We start from the raw sequence: 20,942 nt of genomic DNA, 5'->3' as shown, positions 1-20,942 counted from the left end.
TCAGCTCTTCTTCAGTCACTTCATATTGTCCATATTAGTTTTGGGTAGAACTCACTGCGTCTGCAAAGTGTGAGATTTTGCCATTGTAACCTTCTGCCTCCAGCTCCTTCTCATACGACTGCCCGATGCAAGTGGGCAGCTGGAGATGAGCTTCATCCCTTGGGTGACTTCATGGGACATATACTGTCTTCGCATAGACTCAGGAAACTCCCACCACCAGCCTGGTGAAGCAGCATAGCAGGATTTGGATGTGTGTATCGGGGGGAAGAGCAGTTCAAACACAGAACCCCTTTTATTCCCAGCATTTGACCTCCCTATGATTGAAACGGGCTCCAGTAACACAACCTCGTGGGCAGCAGCAGTCTAGTAGTTCATGGGCTTACCGAGAAGTCCATGATCAAAATCACTTCTAAAGGGATCCCTGGGAGAAAATCTACTCGGAGGAAACCTAGCTTCTATCGGCGATCTTCTACTCCCCTTGCAAAACAAAGCTTTGTGCTTTCCATCGAAACCACGCCCTTCGGGACCATTGCCTCCACCCTCTGTACTTTGTCTCCGCCGCTGACCTCGCTGGGCCGAGAGGTGCAAAGAATCGCTCGATCCGAATTTGCAGCGTCTCGGTACGCCACCGGGGAGCGGGCGGGCGTCCTAAGGGAGAGGGCCATTGCGAGCACGTTGCGTGCATCTAAAGTATCCTAGTAAGAAGAGGACCCCTACTTTACGGCTGCCTCAGTCAAAAGAGCTAAAAAAGCTCCCTTTTCTCCTCTCAGCGGAACTGGCTTCCCCGAACTGGAATGGAGGGTGAGAATTACTAGCTGGATGCAGGGATGAGTTTGAGGTTTCTTCACGACGTTCAGCCTCCGCCCTCCCATCCCTGAAAAGGAGGGGTTGGAATAATTCGTGTCCTTTGCCTCCCAGGCCAGCGACGGCATTCAGAGCCGGTAGGTCTCTTAGTACTCTTACTGAGAGTGAAAAACGCTATTAATGATAGTTCTCTACATTCCTTGCTCTTGTAGAGCTAAAACGAAGGAAATAAAAAAGCCTACTGCACCTCGGGTTTGTATTCCACCCTCTTCCGAAATCCTGTGTGTGTTTTTGTGTGTGTGTATTTGTGTGTGTGCGCGTGCGGCGCTGAAAAAATGCCCTATATTGATCAACACTTCGTTTTCTTGATGTACTGTAACTGCTGCCTTTGGGGTTGATCACAACTTGGGTCCTTGGCCACCAAGCATGTATTTATAACAGTCACATTGTCCAGTTGTATTGTCATGGGATCATCATTTAGGAGCTTTCCAGCCAGCTTTTGACAACATAGTCAATTCGGGGAATTGGGTTCACTTAATGACCATGTGATTCGCTTAACCATGGCAAAAAGTGGTAAAATTGGGCACAACTCACTTAACAACCATCTTGCTAGTTCCAGTTGTGGTCATAAGTCAAGGACTACCTATAGACATGATTGATATAGGTTTCACAGTTTAATGATTATGGCTGAACACAAGCATAATGCCCCCAAATTATGTCCTTGATCTATCAGAGTTGGATGAAGAAACAGATACATACTTAGAAGTAGATTGAATGTTGCCCAAGAAAGGGATTAATTGGGTTCACTCATTGAAGTTGACTAATATTTAAATTTCTTTACATAGATGAGAGTATAAAGCAGGAAAATGGGGATGTGATGTCACCAGGTATTTGCACCACATATTGGGACATGATTGTTAAAAATAATGTATTTTTACATAATAATCTCATGATTTTGATGTCACTGTAGTTTGTAATAGCTGTCTATGCATCTCTTGGAAATCTGATGTCTTGAGATTATTCTGCTTGGTGGTATAGGAGTTATTTCCTATTATATTTCATTTATATATTTTTGGAAAAATCACTACCAATTATGAGCTGCCACTGGTTTCTAATTCAAGGGAAACCAAAGAGTGTAGGGTTAAATAAAGAGCTAAATTGGATAATTACTGGTTATACACATAAGTACCATATTTTTCAGAGTATAAGACGCACCAAGGTTTTGAAGAGGCAAATTAAGAAAAAAAGTAGGTAGGTAGATGGAGAGAGAGGGAGAGAGAGAGAAATACGGTAGGTAGGTAGGTAGGTAGATAGAGGGATAGAGAGAGAGAAATATACTAGGTAGAGAGAGAGTAGGTAGGTAGGTAGAAGGAGAGAGAGAGAGAGAGAGAGAGAGAGAGAAATACAGTAGGTAGGTAGGGAGAGAAAGAGTAGGTAGGTAGGTAGACAGAGGGAGAGAGAGAGAGAGAGAGAAAGAGAGAGAGAAATACAGTAGGTAGGAAGGGAGAGAGAGTAGGTAAGTAGGTAGGTAGGTAGGTAGGTAGGTAGGTAGGTAGGTAGATGTTTCCAGGTATATTTATCCATGTGTTGGAGAAGGAAATCGCTGACAACCTGCAGCACCTAAGACTTTGTTTCTGCTGGCACAGCACTTAATCAATGTAATTCTCATCAATCACTCTAACTAAAGAGCTTTATGAAAAAGTAGTTTTTGCACTCTGCAAACCTCCCAAAAACGGCACGTTTTTCGCAAAAATGGGCCCTTTTTTTTTTCAAATAAAAGGCATGAATAGCCTTGGGGGGGGGCTTGCAGAATTCTCCTGGGGGGCAAAAATGAGCAAAAAATGGCCTGTTTTTTGCAAAAACTGGTCTGTTTTTTGTCAAAAAAATTGCATGCATAGCCTTATGAAGACTTATAGAGTGCTGCTGGGGGCTGAGGGGGCAAACCCCCATTTTTTGCTCATTTCTGCCCTCCCCAACCCCCAGGAGCTCTCTGAAAGCCTCCATAAGGGTATGCATGGCGATTTTTGTGAAGGGGGTGGAGCTTCAGGAGGCAAAAAATGCTGTATTCAATGTATAAGATGCACCCAGATTTTCAGCCTCTTTTTTGAGGAAAAAAGATGCATCTTATACTCTGAAAAATACGGTATATAAATACTTTAATAATTTGCAAAGCTTTTAGTTTTGAAGTTGGAGAGAGAGAAATGGAGTATAGCATAAAGATGAATTGATAATCAATCATGTCTTTTATTATTTTGATACTTGTTACTAGGAAATTTTGGTGAAAGGAAACATTGAACCTGCTAAGCTTTCTGAAGACAAAAACTGAAGCAGTTTGATTATCATGGAGAATTACAATGTACTAATGGAACTTGGGGAAGGATCATTTGGTAGAGTCCTCTTGGTCCAGCATAAAAGCACAAGACAGAAGTATGCAATGAAAGAGATAAGACTTCCCAAGGTAACTACTTCCTTCCCTTAATTCTTCTCTTTTATCCATATAATCCTACTAGTTAGAGCATTGCAATACTTGTCAATTGGCTTTCATGTACAATTCAAAGTGTTCATTGTTACCCTTAAAACTCTTTATGGTTCAAGATCAAGATATCTGTACCTATAACTAATAGTATATTGCTTGTCCAACAAGAATAATTTCCATCCAGGTACCTTTGCTTAAAGAATGCTACCTTCAAGGATCTTGGAAGCAAGCTAGTTTAATAATTTCTGGTATAAGATTGTGCCCAAATCAAGCCCAGGATACCTAGAAATTATGGTTATAATTTTTGTCCCAATTTTTGTTCTCAATTTCATCTGAGATGAAACATTTATAATTCCCATAGCTGATCCCCATTTAACAACTACCATTGCCTTCAGATATTTGATTGATGATAAATAATAAGACAACTTTTGCATTACTGGTGCCCTGAACGATGACCTTGTTACCTCAAGAAATTGCTCTGCTCTCTTTCTTTGTTCTGGTGGCAATGTCTTGTTAAATAACGTTTTCATTTGCTTTTTATCAAATTTTTGCTTAATTTTATATACTGATTCCCTTTGCTAAATGGTTGGTTCTTTGTGATTTTTTTTCTCGCTGCTGTAAATTTCTTTTGAAGGATGCTTTTAAATTTGTTCAAAATATTATGTTACTATATTCATAAATATTAAGCCACTTTGATGAGCAAAAGCAAAAAATACAATAAGGAAAGTATAAAACAATGTTTTTTTTTTACTTACAAGTAATATATTTTTAGTCTGTCTTCCATATAGAAAGGTCCTGGAATGAATCTATAATATTGGCTAAAATGAATCATCCAAATATTGTAATGTATGCAGACTCTTTTGAAGGTAAATATGTGCATTTTAATAATTAATATTACATGTTACAATTGCATTATTCAATTTTCTGAATTGCAAATGTCTTTTTATCTTACTGATGTTTACTCTTTGTTACATTTCACTTGATGTAATACTAATGAATTTTAAAATTATTTAAAAATTAGCTGATGGACATTTGCATATAGTGATGGAATATTGTGAGGGCGGAGATCTCCTACAAAAGATTAAATTTCAGAAGGGGAAATTGTTTCCTGAAGATACGGTAAGAATCCAAATATATTTAAATTTTTAAATAATTGAAATAGGAGACTTTGATGAATGTTGGGGTAGGTGTTCATAGGCTGTAGAGAAATAGTCTCTCCTTTATTAATACCCCTTGATTTATTGTTGTAATCATAGCAGTAGACCAAAAATGTTTTTAAGGTAGAACTAAATACAAAGAATATAAAGTACCAAGCAAAAGGGATAATCTTATCATGATTATGCCACTTATAGACCAAAACCAGGAAATTGGTATCAGCTTTTCCTATTAACTAGTGTTATTAAATGGCATCCATTTTTGAGAGCCACAGGTCCCTTAATCAGGTAAAATGTGTTAGTCTGGAAAGATGCTTCAAACTCCTGCATTTTAGCTTCTGCAGATAAATACAGTTCTCTTTCTACAGGGACACTAATATAGAGTTTCTTTATACAATATTACACAATCTTTTGTATCAGCATGGCAGATCAGGCAGAATTTATAACTTCATTTTGAAAAGTAAATATTTTAAAGAATAAATCACTTCAAAATTATATTTTGTTTTTTGTACATATTTTGCATGGATGTATTTGTAAAAGATAAAGGACTGTTTTCATCCTTTAGAATCTGGAAATGTACTTTACATCATGTAGATCAGTGGCCCTCAACCTTTTGGGCACCAGGGACCAGTCCCATGGAGAGAGGTTTTTCCATAGACCGGAAGGGGCATGGTTTCATGTGCTGCCTGTATCCCATGGATGGAGGTTCGCTTGTTGCGCAGACTGGTTTCTGGCACACCGTGGCCTGGTACCGGTCCACAGACTGGGGGTGGGGACCCTACTGTAGATGGTATCCATATTCACTTCTTTTGATTTCAGGTTTGAATAAGGATTTAATTAAACATTTTTAGATGCAGTAAAGTATCATTTCTATGGTGGAACATGTTTCAATGTTCCACCATAGAATCCAATTTAAAACTTCTTGGAGATTAACCAGGTTCATATATAAACTAAATACTGAATTAGTAGTATCCACAGTACTAATGCAGATTAGCAGTAGAATATTTTGAAATAGTTGCTTGATTTCACCTATTGTATCAAATTGTATGGCTACTGACCAATATCATTGTAGAGTACTTGCTTTTATAGTTCAGTTCATTTTCATTTGCTGTATTTTGTCTCTCTCACAGATACTTAAATGGTTTGCACAAATATGTTTGGGTGTAAATTATATTCATGAGAAACATATATTGCACAGAGACATCAAATCAAAGGTAATTTGAATTTCCTCAGTAGGTTTTACTATAAAATTACTACCAGGCATTTCCTGTTTAGAAAGTTGAAAACTATAAAACTATCTCTACTACAAATGTCAGTTTATTATTGCTTTAATTATGTACAAATATTTATATGTATTCCCTTTTTTATCAAACCACACACATACCAATAACAAAGGGTACCGGTATTTTCCAAGTCATCTCTGTTCATGCTCACTGGATTCCTTATTGACTTAACTTAAGTATTTTGTTAATTGAAATAAATCAATAGTTTTCATACTGCATATCAAGGCACAAGCCTTTAATATCAGGGTGATCCATGCTCCATAAATTTCTAATTGGTATTGTAATGCAGAGAGCTGGTTACTTTCTGATAAATGAATGAGTTATTACTGGTATAATACACTCTGACAGATATTCTAAAATAGGGAACTATTCATTGAGCGTGCTCCCTGAACATGGTCTCAAAATTCCAAATGTATCCCCTGCCTCCAGAATGGCCTGTCTCTCTTGTTTGAGTCCAAGGTCACAGTCAAATGGAGGTATGTGCTTTAGCCAATGAGATAAGTATAGAGATTATTTGAAGTCTATTTGTGTGAGATTCATCATCTGAAATAAGTTGATTCTTTTTAATGTGATTTACTAAGGGAGTTTTCCATTTAGGCTGAGTTGGGACATCGTGATTAATATTTGGAAATAATAGTAGTAAGAGGAAGAAGAAAGCAAGGGCATCTTGGGTTCAGCTTCAATCCCAAAACATCTGGAGCCATTGGCATTGACAAAATGAGTCAGTCAATTGCAAAAGACAATTTCACTTGGAACAGCTTCCATTCTGCAACAATATCTTTAACACCATCAAACAAAATCAACTGCCTACCCAAGGGCCTTGGAAAGGACTCAATGGGTGGATAAAAATGTCGGATCCAGGCTAAATATCTGATTGATTCATTATGTGTGATGAACCATAATAATGAAAAGCATTAATTATATTTATTAATGAACCTTAATCTAGAACATGGAGTTGAACATTGTATGTACCGTACTATTAATAGGGTCATTAAATAGGGTTGATGCTATAAATACAAATGGTAATACACTGTACAGAGAATGAAATCCATCTTATTTTTGTTTCATAATATAGAATGTTTTTCTCACACAAAATGGAAAAATAAAACTGGGAGACTTTGGATCTGCAGTTCTTCTTAAAAGGCAAGTATATGTTAAATTGGGCTTAGAAATTTATTTTGACTTTAAAAAAAAATCTAACAGCTGGTTGCTGTTGCAATATTCATCAGTTCATCACTAACATTTATATTTGTTTTTGGACTAGCCCCATGGCATATGCTTGTTCATATGTAGGGACCCCTTATTATGTGCCTCCAGAAATTTGGGAGAATTTGCCATACAACAATAAAAGGTAAGCATTAATCAAAATCTATAAGAATCTTGATTTTAAAACTCTCTAATATTGGAGAACTAATGGAAAAATTGTATAGAGTGCTCACAATTTGAGAATATTACTCAATTTACAAACATAATTTAAAACTAAATATTTTTATGCACGTGGCAAGAAATAACAGATAGAACTTAAAAAATTATTTTTCTTTAAAATATTTTTAAATAATGTAAGTAGAGGGGAATGTATTGAGTACAAAAGATAACTACATAAGGAAGTTTTAATAACTTCAAATCTGGGGGGATCCTTATAGCATACTAGAGTTAATGTCCCCCCCCAAAATTTGAAACAATTATATAAGTATCTTGCTTATGTGAGGTGGAGCCTGACTGCTCAAGAAAACATTCTTGGGTGGAGCAAACAGATCCTATTGGACTGATTTTTTAATATGTTGTTTAAATTACTAAGTGCATGTTTACAGCCCATAAATAGGAACTCCTCTTTGAAGAAACCATTTACTATTTTGAGTTTTTCTCTCCATCTATTAACTTTTGTTACGTTACTGATGTGGTGATGAAGAAAAGACACGCAGGCAGGAAGAAGGTTATGAAGGCACTCTCTCAACAGCTTGAGAGAGCTCTCCTTTTCTTGTCATAAAAACAGTTTCCGTTTTTACAGACAGAAGCTAATTGATCAAAGTTCACTTATGCTGATTGGATTAGCTAGACAAAAATCCAAGCTATGTTTGAGTAAGTGAATAGACAACCAGATATTGTTGCGAGCGATGGAATGTGCCAGATGTTGTCTCATCTTTGTTAAGGAAGGATCAGGTTAATGATAATTGTGCTGAGTTAAATTCCTCAGGCTCACACTAATTAAGGAAGGATTATTGTGTTGATATTTGCATTCCCAACATGGTTTGCCAGCCATTGAGAAAGACAAACATTCCCACATGTTACTGTATAATTTTGTAATCGGTGACTATAATAACAAAAGTTACTACCTCAAATGTTGGCAGGAAGATATTAAAATTATACTTACTCGTTCCCCCCCCCCCCAAAAAAATAAACTTAGTAGGAATATGCTGCTTCTGAAAAAAATAAACTCAGTCTCATTCAGGAAGAATTGAATTGATATTGAAAATAGTAGCATTAATAGTAAGGAAACATGTTCTAGTAAGAAACTGAGTACGTAAGAGAAGATTTTCTCTTCACCTTCTCCATGCTGTCCTTTAAATTACACCAATCTTGTTCTATTGGCAGGATCAGAATTGAGCTCATTTGTCATCGTGTCTAGTTGCATTTTAATTTCAACATCTAACGTTGATTTAAAAACGGACATAACATTTTGGTAGGGTTCAGGAGCCTATTTAAGATTTCGTTCTGTTTTCTGCTTCAATGCTTTATTGCTTCTCTCTTCCAGTTTCTCCTCATTGGTGTTTAGAGGGGGGAAAGTTCAGCAACCCCTGTTTTCTACAATTCTTTATTTTGTTATATTAAACTCTTGTTGTGATTACAACAATTGGGAAGAACTGCTTCACATTACAATACATGTTTTTGCAGTACCCAACATTCCATCTGACATAGCTATTTTTAATTCCTCATGCAGCACTTTAGAAAGAAAAAGCTTAGTTTTCTCCTAACTTATTTTTAGCAAAATAAATATATAAAATAAAAATTTAGCAAACTTTTAGCAGAATTTTTATTCATGCTAATTGTGATCTCAAGCTAACATATTTAAATCTTGCTTTTCTAGTGATATTTGGTCTCTGGGCTGTGTTTTATATGAGCTGTGTACCTTAAAACATCCAGTGAGTATTCTTTTTTATGTTTTATTTCCAGGAAAAAATGCAGTTTCTATGTGTTTTCCCCACAGTAAGCAACACTTAATTTTGTAACATATACATACTGGAATGTGTATAGAACAACATAATGTAGCGTGATCTAATGACACTAATAATTAGACCTGTGGGCCACACAGTAAACATTTATATGTAAAGAAATAAATTAGATTGAAAAGCAAAAAATACATCATATCTTAAGTGTCAGGTTTCATATCAGAGACGAAAACAAATCTTAACTCCCCAGAGGCAAAATCCCACATTCAGAATGTTTCTGAGCAGAAATCTCATTGATCTGAAACCACCTAGATTATTTTTTATTTTCGAGAAGAATGAAATCAGATAACAGAAAACATCTGCCAAAATATCTGCCAAGTTTGCCCAAGCTTAGGAATCACTGGTTTCTGTCGCACTGCCTTTATTCCTGACAATATAATTCTTATTTCCAATGTATCATGCACTGTTAGAATTGTGCAAAAATGATATGAATATTTTTTTTGTAGAGTTTTTAATAAACTAAAAATGTTAGTACTACTAAGCTGTATGTTTTTCCTGTATTTGTTAAATTTAGTTTCAGGCTAAGAGTTGGAAACATCTTATACTTAAGACATGTAAAGGATACTACAATCCACTTCCATCACACTATAGCTATGAACTTCACTATTTGATAAAGCAGATGTTCAAGATGAATCCCAAGTACCGCCCATCAGCTAGTACAATTCTTGCAAGAAAGTGCCTGGCAAAATGTATTGGACAATCGTCATTACCAGAGGTAATAGCATGTAAATGAATATTGTATTTGGGTCAGAAGCAGGAACGGTGCTTCATGCCCCATGTGGGCACACTTGCTGTACCTAGTGACAGCTCTTTAGAAAGCTACAACTTTTCCTTGGCAGAAACAGTTGCCACAGTCATTCACAAAAATGTGAGTTAGGGAAATGCTGTCTTTGTATGAGTTCCTCTCTCCAAGTTTCTTCTCCAAAGGTACCATATCAGCATATCAAAGCATGCACAAATTACCCATTCCATTGCAAACTGGACCAGCTGTAGTTTCCATGAAGTCTCCAGGGACAGTCCCACATGGAATGCATTACATTGGTCTAACTGTGAGATGACTAGTGTATGGGTTACTGTTGTGGCCCAGCAGGAGCCGTTGGAGCTGCCACCAGACTCCGACAGCGAGGGGCCCTATGAGTCGGCTCTGGAGGATGTGGAGGACCCTGGACCGGGTTCTGACTCCGAGCAGGGCGCAGAGAGACTGGTTGGCCACCAGGTGGCACCTAAGCCTTGGACCAGTGGGGAGGAGACAAGAGAGAGTGATCCAGAAGCCAGCAGTGAGTTGTTCCTGGATGCCCGGAATCGAAGAGCTAATAGGCATCAGGAACAGTTACGCAAGTACAGGAGGTAATTGCACTCAGCTGGTGGTCATTAGGCTCCTCTCCAGACTATAAAAAGACTGCTTGTGCACACGTCCCTCTTGCAGAAGTCAACGCATTGACTAAAGAGAACTTTTGTAACTAACTTGGCAGGCTGGATTGCTGCCAAGGTTTGTCTGAGTTGCTGCCAAGGTCCTTATCTGTTTGTTATGCTTGGCTTTCAGCCACCGAGGTTTTGGTTTCTTGCTATTAAAGTACATTCCAGTTAAGCTTGTCTCAGCTTTCGTTACTGGATGGAGGAGGGGGTCAGAACAGGTTTCTATTTGAAAAGTCTCCCAATCTAGAAACAAGCACATGTGATGCACTGGTTGTAGTTGGGCTGAGGCCCTATTGGCCACAGCTACCACCTGATCTTTGAGCAGGAACGGTGAGATAACTCCAGATTGGGCAGCAGTTTTAAATGGGGAAGTGCAACTCAATCCCAATCTAAAAATGAAAAGTCTCCATTTCCAGATTTGGGAGGAGGAGGACAAACATCCACAGCCATTTTGTTTTTGCAAGATTGAGGGTTTTCCTGTAGAAGTTAATAGGAGGCGAGAGTGCATCAAGCTTTGAGGCATCCCACAGATGAGGGGCTCATTATGAGACTTCTCCCTCTTGCTTACACTGACTGGAATTGACCACCAACAAAGAAAACCATTATAATGTGCTGCCCATAATTCCTAAACCATGCAGCTGATGCAGGATACTGTGATTGAGAATATTGAAAGCCACTGAGAAATCACAAGGATGGACATACCACCATTCTGGCGTCATCAGATGCCATCAGCTATGTGACTAATGCCATCTCCATACTGAATCCACCCTAAAACTAGGGTGAAATAGACCCAGATAATTGGCTCCCTTCTAACCACTTCTCAAAAACTTCCTTAAAAGGATTGATAATTATCCCAAATCACCAAGGCGAACAATGGCTTTTTGAGGAAGGGGTACACTACCAGCTTTTACAAGATTGAAAGAAACACTTTTCTCTGAAAGAAGCTTGCACAACTGTGTGAACTTGGCAATAGGTTACCTCCCAAATAGCTTTAGTAGTGCAGGAGGGGCCTAGGTCTATCAAGCAGGTAGCAGTCCTCGTTGCTTAGAGGATCGTGCCACATCACTATTTGATGTCAAATAGTGTATGACATCAGAGTCACACACTATTTCATCCTAGATAATTTCACAAGACCGTGACCCAGGCACTTCAAATGGACTAGCCCATTCAGACTTCAGCTCCGAGCAGACTTGATAATTGGAGCATTCTTACAATGTCCCTGCCGATATTTCTGTAACCCATCCCTCTCCAGCAAGACCATAGAATCTTAAATGGATTTACCATTCTAATCATCATAGCATAATCCTGAACATGGACTTTTATGTTCAATCAGACTTTGTCTTTCTCAAACAGTATGTCAGGAATCTATTCTGGCACTTCACTTCCTAAAACCAAATCATTCTTTTTTACAGTGAATGTCACTTGGCATTTGAGATCAAGATTCTTTTTTGTGTTTGACAGCATACCGTTTAATTACTAAATAGTTGGTATTCAGGAATGTGTTTAATTTTTCCCCTGATAAAAAGGGATGTATTTAAATGACTTTTCCCACAGAACGTATTTTTCTTTCCTGATTTTCCTGAGAGTAGATACTCCCCCCCCTTGTCCCAAATGCGCGCCCGACAACAGTGCACCGACAACATCGCGCCGACAGAAGCGCGATTTAAGTTAAGGTAAGGGTTAGGGGTTAGGGTTAGGTTTAGATCGCGCTTCTGTCGGCATGCTGTTGTCCGCGCGCTCCAGCGCTCATTTGTCAGCGCAGTTTAGAACTTGCGGTTTTGTCACCGCGGTTTCATCGGGCGTGCTTTTGTCAGTCGCCTTTTTGTCGGTGAACCATCTTACTCATATGCAGTTTTTACATCTGCTCAAGAGTTTTAAGGATCAGTCTGAGCAAATATAGTGACTATATGTGAAGTGAGCATAAGAGCACAGGAAAGTCCTTTTATGTTAATGGATGCTTACTCATATAATATTGAGTATAGTATGACTCTCAACTTTATTTAGGTTGTTCAATTAATAATGATATCTTAATCTTAAGAAGGAGGATGGTACGTATGCAGGAAGCAAGAATTCAGAGACAGAAGTCATCTCCAAGAACTTCAGTGAAATGGAATTGAAGAAAACAAGTGTGGATCAAAAAGGTACCGTATATGTTGAATTCAGAAATGATCTGTTTGGAGGCCATGGTCTGAGATTAGCTTTCATAAGAGTGTGTGGCCTACGCCACCACTGTAGATGATTAAAGCTTTTCTGACAATTCAGTGAGACTTGTTTCTGAGTAGGATTGCACTTTCAAATAATAAAGAAGATTGGTAGGTATATCATAGTGGAGATTTTTTCAAACACCTTTTCCTTAAGGTTCCAAATATAGTCTTTGTTTGTGAATGAAGACAAATATATGTGTCCCAGGATGATGTTACAGAATCCAGTTTGGGTCAGTCATTGGGATCAGATCCAGACTCTTCAGCTTCTGCTAGAGAGAAGTTCCCTGAGGATAGGCTCGAGCACTAAGCCGAGGTGGCACAGTGGTTAAATGCAGCACTGCAGGCTTCAGCTGACTGCAGTTCTGCAGTTCGGCTATTCAAATCTCACCGGCTCAAGGTTGACTCAGCCTTCCATCCTTCCGAGGTGGGTAAAATGAGGACCCGGATTGTTGGGGGCAATATGCTGACTCTGTAAACCGCTTAGAGACAGCTGAAAGCCCTATGAAGCGGTATATAAGTCTAACTGCTATTGCTATAATCCGAAAGCTCGGAAGACTAAAACTCTGGTCCCACTGATTGGATCCTACAATAGGCTTTACTTTCTTATATTTTAATGCTTAAAACTTTTTTTAAATTATGGGGCAGGGTTATAGAAGCTAAAATCTGAATTGTGTGAACCAAAGATTATTCAACAGGGATTTCTTCTCTACTTCCTGAAGATATTTGTGTGTTTCCAATATATTCTTGAAAGTCTGAAACATTTAAAGAACAACTTCTACAATATTAGGGTTGGGTTAGGGATGTCCTGGATGCCATCACAAATTGTCAAGCTGATTTTTTGGCTCCTTTTTGTGTTTTAGATTTTAAAGGCAGAAATAGGAGAGGGAGACAGTGCTATCATTATCATTATGCCTAAAATTACACCACGAAATTTGGTCATTGTGTTTCCAGTCAATGGCAAGATACTGGATCCTGGGGGTCCACAAATAGGATGCTGGAGGTACCTCGCCTTAGAAGCAGATTGGTAGGAAATAAGGATTAATATGAAAAAAAGATCACTGTTGTTTGTACAAAATTATTCTTTTTCAAGGGCTTAACCACATTTCAGCCATACAAAATACTATACTGTTAGTGAATATTTGAGGATTCTATCACATTTTCCTAAAGCATTTCTTTAAAAGATTTTTTCTAAAGACTGTATTGTTTTTTTCCAGAACATCATAGACAAAAATGGGAAAAAGGAAGATGCAGTACAGTGATCAAAATTTTAGAAAATGCACCCTTACTTTCTTCCAGTATTGCAACCAAGGAGGACACAGGTAAGATAATGTGCATATTTATTTGCATATTTTACATTATTTGCCATTAGAGACACTTGTAAAGATGGCATTCTGTCCCACGCCTGCCCCAATAATCTCAGTTTGTGTAAGAGACAATGAGGTGTAAGAAGAACCAGTCGGATGTTGAATGAGAAATTTTCAGGACTACATTTTCAGCACAGAGTGAGAATACAGATGAAACAGTGGGTGAATTTCCCCCATAGGTAAAATTGCAGACATCTTCAGCCAAGCGCTACTGGAATTACCATTTTTGGCTTGCATATTTTTTATGTCAGTGCACAGCACGTGGAAAGAGAAATAGGTTCCGCAAACCTGTTAAATCTACAAACTATTAAAAAAGCTGGGACAAAAGGATGCTATTTTAAGGGCGTGAGGGGAAACCAGAGGGAGAAAAAAGTTCTGTTTGATTAATTAAATAATTCTGCATTTAGGTTATCCATAATGTTTTACTAATTTATCTGGTAACAGTTTTTGCCCTGATCTGGGAGAATGATGCCAGGCATCCGAGTGGTGGGACTGGTACTAGATATTGACTCCAGAAAACAATGTCAGTTTTAAATTAATGCTGTCTTCTCAAATCTAGGTGGGTTTATGATTTGCCTGCTTTTGTGTCATTTGTTTCCAACTTCTCTGCTACTTTTGGCATCTTTTGGGGAGGGCAGAAACCAAGAGTAGGGTAGAGATGGTAATTCTCAAAGAGTTCAGAAAGATTGGGTTCATTCTAAACTAAGGTTGATGGTTGTTACCTTTTTTGGCGATCTATACTGTGGATAGTAGATAGGGCAGACACAGGTCATTCTCTGTGTGTAAAAATCTTGAACTGGGCTTCACTGAGAGATGTGTTACAAACAAGACCTTAATGATTATTTAGATTGACTATCTCACCACAGGCCACAAGTAGTCTCTTGGTGGGTCATCACTAACCATTAAAAGGTGAGTCTGCTTGAATAATGCACATTATCCAAGAGCCCATTAACGCTTTTCAAACATTTGTGATTGAAAGCAAATAGTAAGAAAAAGCATTGTTACATACAGTAATTGTACATTTATAACTGCAGTTTCAACATCTCTGCCATAGAGCTGCATCATATGTTATTTCATTTGGGGGTTTTGCGGGGGGGATCAGATTGGAATGGCACATACAGTTCTCAGATTTTCTCTGCTCAAAATCTTTATTTAAGATATACTGATGTGTACTTAATTTTAAAGATGCTAAAGCATATGATTTAGAACAATGAATTTAGGATAGTGAATTAATTGTACCCATAATGGGTTGGCTTCACTGTACTTTCTTTCAAAAGATAAGCATGCTACAAAGCTGTAGCCAAGCTATGGGTTCATTAAACATATAATAACTAAATAAATTGAATATATTTCTGCTTGTCCACCACCAAAATGGGAATTACTGGTTTAAATACAAGTTTCATTTTTTGTGGCCTTATTTATGGTATGTAGTGTTACAATGTTATAACATTCTTTTTGGAAGGTTTTTAGCAATAGTTTGTTTATTTTAAGTTCTATAGTTTGAGATAGGAAAAAGGATAATTTCTCCAGTAATACTATATTTCTGTTCTTTTAATTAGGTGGCTCTGTGAGAAAATATGATGAAAATGTCAAACGTAAACAGTGGGATAAGGAACCTTCACAGACTTTGATGAATATTCTTCACAACGCCGATGTTAACTTAGCTTTTAAGACATACACTATCTACAAAGCAGGTAAATCTTTTTTTTTTCTCATCATAGTAAGAATTCCAGCTTTGAATTCTCTGGGTGGCACTTTCAGTGGGAAGGTGGAACCATCTTTTGACATTTCAGCTGAACTAGTGGTGGGCTTATAACTGCAGTGGATGCTATTCTCCAAAATGGCAAATAGAGGTTATAGTGGTGGCAGCGAAAGTGATGGAAATAGTGAACGTGCCCACCGTGGAGCAGCAGGACAGCCACATATCAGCTATTGCTGAATGCCCAGAGATTTGTTGTTAGGTAGTGTGTCAATTATAGCAGAGCTACAGAAGACCACTCTCTTGGTTGAAGCAATGATGATCAATCTTTTGCCTGCTGTTCCAGAATGAGCTGGTCTACTTTCTCTCACTACCTTCTGAGGTTTTTAAGATAAGATGTGATCAAACCTTGGTGCTGAGTCTCAGTGGGAGCTAGAGTTAGCTGGTGTTTTTAGTATGGTTTGCAGGCAATGGGGATCATAGATGCTCTGGATGGAAGACGTAAAGAGCGGGTGTGGGGGGGGTTATCTTAGCTATAGAGTACTTGTTTGGTTGTTTCTTTTCATGAGGTCATTGATTTCTCCTGATGAGAATAGAGAATCAAATCGATGGTGGATGAGGAGACAGTGGGAATTGTGCTTAAGTGCTATGTAAAAAAATAAGGAACAAGACACAGTTTTATTGGTTTTCTTACTGATTTTTAAAATACCGGAATAGAATAACCATGAATATTTGCACTGATTTTTAAATATCAAAGCCTCAGATGACCTACTGAGAGGACCACTCACAGGAGAGAACAACACATCTGATGAACCAGATGGTGAAACTTTTATGGAGGATGCAGAGAGACTTGAACCTAGATCAGATGAAGAGGATACGTATGTTGAAATGCAGTTTGAAAAACTGATTGTTGGGATTCTTTTCTATTCTTCTTCAATGTAAACATGTCTCATAAAAAATCCAATTGTAGCTTCATGCCATTTTTCAACTGTGGGTTGTATTTATCTATTTTTAGTTCAGATCCCCCCAGCTCTGCCTCTTCCCCCTGTGCCCCCAAATTCTGTTTCGATCTGCAGAAGTCTTGTCCCTCAATGTGATAAATTCCTAATTTGATTTAGGAGCAGGTATACTATAACAAGTAATATGTGGAACAAATTTTGAATCATAAATTTTATGATACATGAATTTTATTATAATCCCATGGAATTATAGTCTCTCTTAAAACATGAAAAATTGGAAGTCTTCATGAGTGATCTGTCATACCATCTATTATGCTATCACCAGAACATGACATTTGAATTCAATCTGCCTTTTATGTAAGACCATAGTGGTTGTTACAAATTTATTATTCTATATTTTTAAGGAGCCCACTAGCACAGAGAAGTATTTGATTTATACCTTGTAGTCTTTGTGTACAAAAGAAATATTGAAGATTATTAAGAACAGAATCCTAAAGCTGATGTATGACCAATGAAAGTTCTCAAAAAAGCAGATAGGCAAAAAGAGAACATAAATATATAAATATTTGCTTTAGACATTCAAAACTTTCCTCAGAGAAAAATAATTGCTTTCAAGCACATATTATATATGCATTTTGACTGTAATAGACAACAGAATAGATTGTACAAAAGAATTTATAGAATAATTTTAATGGTAAAAATACCTCCTAGGAGTCCTGAGGGTTTCTAATCAGAAAATATATGTATTTAGTAGTTATGGATTTCTTTAAATGATAATCTCCCTTTCCTTTCTTAATTGTTCTTTATATTTTCATAGGGATTTTGAAGCAGATGATGATCCAGACTGGATTTCTGAATTGCAAAAGATAATCAAACCAATGGAACTGAAGAAAGAAGTACCATTAGATAATCCAGTATCAGTGCAAAAATATTTCTGAACCATTTCAGAAACTAGCAGTAACAAACTAATTGACACATAATGGTTTCAGATATATTTCTTTGAGAAAGCAAATTTAATTTGAGTGATTTTTGATGTAAAAAAGGTATAGCAATTACATTCCTCTTAAAGATACTAAAATAAGCATGTTTAAAACAGAATTCTTTACTAAGTATAGAAATATTCTGTCAAAATTGGAAATATATCAAAATCAGAAGTGTACTATATTAGAGGACTAGAATTAGCACAATCTGAGATATAGATAGCAGAATATTTCATGTTGTCCCTCTCTGTCATTTCATATTCCTAGGCCTTTGGGAATGCTGGATTTAAGGTGGCTAGGCTTCAGGGAAGATTGAGTCTGGATTTCAGAATCTAGATCAATATTACCATTATATCTCATTTTTTATTTGATTGTGTGTTTTGGAATTGTTAATAAACCTACTCATTTCAATTCTTCCTCATTTCCAAAATGATATCTTCTGGAAACTTGTCTTTTATTACTATGATTTCAGGAGCCAAGTATTTCATCTATTTCTGCTTCTTATTCTTCAGTTATATAAACTTAATTCATTGAATGCAGTTAGGGAGCTGGTGCTTGGAGAGCCCTATTTATCCTAAAAAGGAAACCCAAGGACTTGAACAATTGGTCCTCAGCAGGATAGATATTGGCAGCATAATCACCAAACAAATGACCCTGCCACTACACTGGTGTCCTATCAGGATTTTTGCCAAGGAATCTAGTTATCCCTCCACAGCCTGCTTCTTTGTTTATTTCAAACATTTACATAGCTTCCCATCTTGTAGTAAATTCTGAGCAGCTTACGGTTGTTAAATAAATAATTATTAAGTATATAATAAAATGAGTATGTAATTTTACTATAATTAGCATGTAGTTTTACATATATTTAATAATACATTATTTAATTTACTATATATAGTTATCTTAAAATATCCACAATTGGTGCTGATTGTCAAATGTATGTGTTAAATTTAATCTAGTAAAAATCATACTCTTTCAGACTCTCAATACAGTTTCCCTGAGCAGGATCTCAGTAGATGTGTTAAATTTCTTTCCATCTTAGGCAGCCTAGTTGACCATGCTGGGTATAAATTATGAAAGAGAATTGGAATAGATAATGTTAACTTTAGAAACCATCTATAAGCCATAATATCAAAATTACATATGTCTGTTAGTAAATAGAATGTGACTACATTTGTTTAATGTACATAAAAAGTAGACTCATGTAATTGTACATATGTTATCATTTGTCCCCTCCCAAAGATGCTCATGCTTAGACATTGTCCCTTAGTATAAAAACTTGTGGAGTAAGTCTGAAAATGTTATAACAATACTTTCAAATCATTACTTTACACAATTGGTAAACTACTTTGTGTTTTAACTTATATTTTAGTGATGGTTATGGAGAGGGATTGTTTTTGTTAAAATGCTACCTGATTGATAAAAATCTCTGAGAGGCTCAAGCATGCGACACATAAAAGATTCAGTATAAATTATTTTACAGGTGATCCCAAAATCTGAATCTCCGTTATCTTGCCTATGAAAGTTCATATGTTTATTGAGATTTTCGACTGAAGTGTACTGGCTGTTATCTGCTAAAAAGATGTCAATAGAAAAGGACACAAAGCTAAAAATCTTTTTTTGGGGGGGGAGGCAGGGATGGGTTTCAGGCGGTTCGCGGCGGTCCCCGCGAACCGGTTGGTCGGCGAACCCGGAAGTAAGTAACTTCCGGGAACGCCGAAGAGTCCACCCGCCCGCCCACGTTTCTTACCCGGTTTTGACGAGTTCTGCGCTTCCACGCATGCGTAGGACGCATACAGCGCCTGCGCGATCCTCCAGGAGCAGCTGGAGCATCGCACAGACGCTAGTACACATACGTGCACTGCGCGCCTGCACGAGGACGCCGCCGGCCCCGTTCCAACCAAACCGGTTGGAACGGGGCGAGAAACCCACCCCTGGGGGTAGGGGTGCTTTCATGTATCAAATTATTTAACAAACATAATTTTTCATACAGAATACTATACTTTAGGAATTATATTCATTTTATATTAATTGAAGAGGCTGAACTAGTAAAAAGTACTCCAATAAATGTTACAGCTTTTGAAAAATGTTTTGCTGCAAGAGGCTCCCACCCAGAGGTGGATTGTTTCCGGTTCGGCCAAACTGGGAGTGGCGGTGGTGGGAGGCTCCACCCACCCACCTGGACACTTCTGCGCATGCGCAGAAGCATTGCACGTGCACATGAGCACGAGCGAACGGGTAATAAACCGGTTAGGAACCCACCACTGCTCCCGCCCCCAGGATCCCTACTGAGATGTTAAAAGAAATATATTCTGATGAAATTTTTAAAGTGTCTCCCTAGCTTTGGTGACTTCCAGACATGAAGGTGCTTGGCAAGCAGAGCATTGATTAGAATTCTGTCAGCGGAAGTTCGCACATAGTTTGAAATAAGACCTTCAATTATCTGGGAATACATTCACATTAAAACCAATCAAACTTTTAATAGATATTCACAGTGTAGCTTGGCTAAAGCAACATTCTGCCCTGTGCATTTTAAAATATCTTGTATGAAATTATGAAGTAATTGGAAAGGGGGGGAGGAATCAAGGAGGTGATTTTAGCAATAGCAGTAGCAATTAGACTTATATACCGCTTCATAGGGCTTTCAGCCCCCTCTAAGCGGTTTACAGAGTCAGTATATTGCCCCCAACAACAATCCGGGTCCTCATTTTACCCACCTCGGAAGGATGGAAGGCTGAGTCAACCCTGAGCCGGTGAGATTTGAACAGCCAAACTGCAGAACTGCAGTCAGCTGAAGTAGCCTGCAGTGCTGCATTTAACCACTGCGCCACCTCGGCTCTTTTTATTTTATTTGTTTCAGCAAGCATGTATTGGATAACATAAGCATAAATATGATTTTGAATACATGAAATGGATACGAATAAAAAGGAACATTAGGACAGGGACGGTAGGCACGTTGGTGCGCTTATGCACGCCCCTTCTCTTATGGTGTGAGATCGACAGTAGACAGTAATGTGTAGTAATAGTCTGATGTGCGACCTAGAGATACTATTTTCTACAAACGTGTCCTTCAGCCTGATACTAGTAGTTCTTTTCGATTACTATAACTATTTTAGAGGGATGATGGGAGCTGTACTTTTAACACGCTGAAAGGCGTCAGATTGCGAAGGCTATGGAAACCGATTCATGACCCGGACAATAGGGCGGGGTGTAAACAAAACACGCCTCCGCGGGCGCTGAAGAAGCTGCTGCTGCTGCTGCTTCCACCGTCTGTCGAACTTAAGGTAGTCTAGGCGGAATAAGTGATATTTTCGGTTCTGGGAAATTGTGCCGTTTTCCCATTTCTCAAGGGCGCAGGTGGGTGAATAACGGAGAA

General features: G+C 37.9%; 1 protein-coding gene across 3 annotated transcripts; it reads left to right on the top strand.

Annotated features, from left to right (window-relative positions):
• The first annotated feature begins 528 nt into the window (after positions 1-528).
• On the top strand, positions 529-17,982 carry NEK3 (NIMA related kinase 3). Of its 3 annotated transcripts, XM_032213522.1 has the most exons (15): positions 529-620; positions 771-941; positions 3,074-3,262; positions 4,053-4,146; positions 4,302-4,399; positions 5,565-5,648; positions 6,793-6,860; positions 6,982-7,068; positions 8,803-8,857; positions 9,459-9,659; positions 12,399-12,501; positions 13,779-13,883; positions 15,488-15,622; positions 16,385-16,505; positions 17,404-17,982. In XM_032213522.1, exons 3-15 carry the CDS (start codon positions 3,146-3,148, stop codon positions 17,522-17,524), a joined length of 1,389 nt encoding a protein of 462 aa, XP_032069413.1. In that variant the 5' UTR covers positions 529-620; positions 771-941; positions 3,074-3,145; the 3' UTR covers positions 17,525-17,982. The 3 variants fall into 3 exon arrangements, with proteins under 3 accessions (XP_032069413.1, XP_032069414.1, XP_032069415.1); XM_032213523.1 differs by lacking the exons at positions 529-620; positions 771-941 and adding an exon at positions 1,662-1,691; XM_032213524.1 differs by lacking the exons at positions 529-620; positions 771-941 and having other exon boundaries at positions 3,174-3,262; positions 4,069-4,146.
• The last annotated feature ends 2,960 nt before the right edge of the window (positions 17,983-20,942 follow it).

This window comes from Thamnophis elegans, chromosome 3 (genome assembly GCF_009769535.1).
Source record: "Thamnophis elegans isolate rThaEle1 chromosome 3, rThaEle1.pri, whole genome shotgun sequence".
NCBI classification, from domain to species: Eukaryota; Metazoa; Chordata; class Lepidosauria; order Squamata; family Colubridae; genus Thamnophis; species Thamnophis elegans.
Note: the sequence above shows the minus strand (reverse complement) of the source record. Positions and strands in the feature narration are given on the sequence as shown.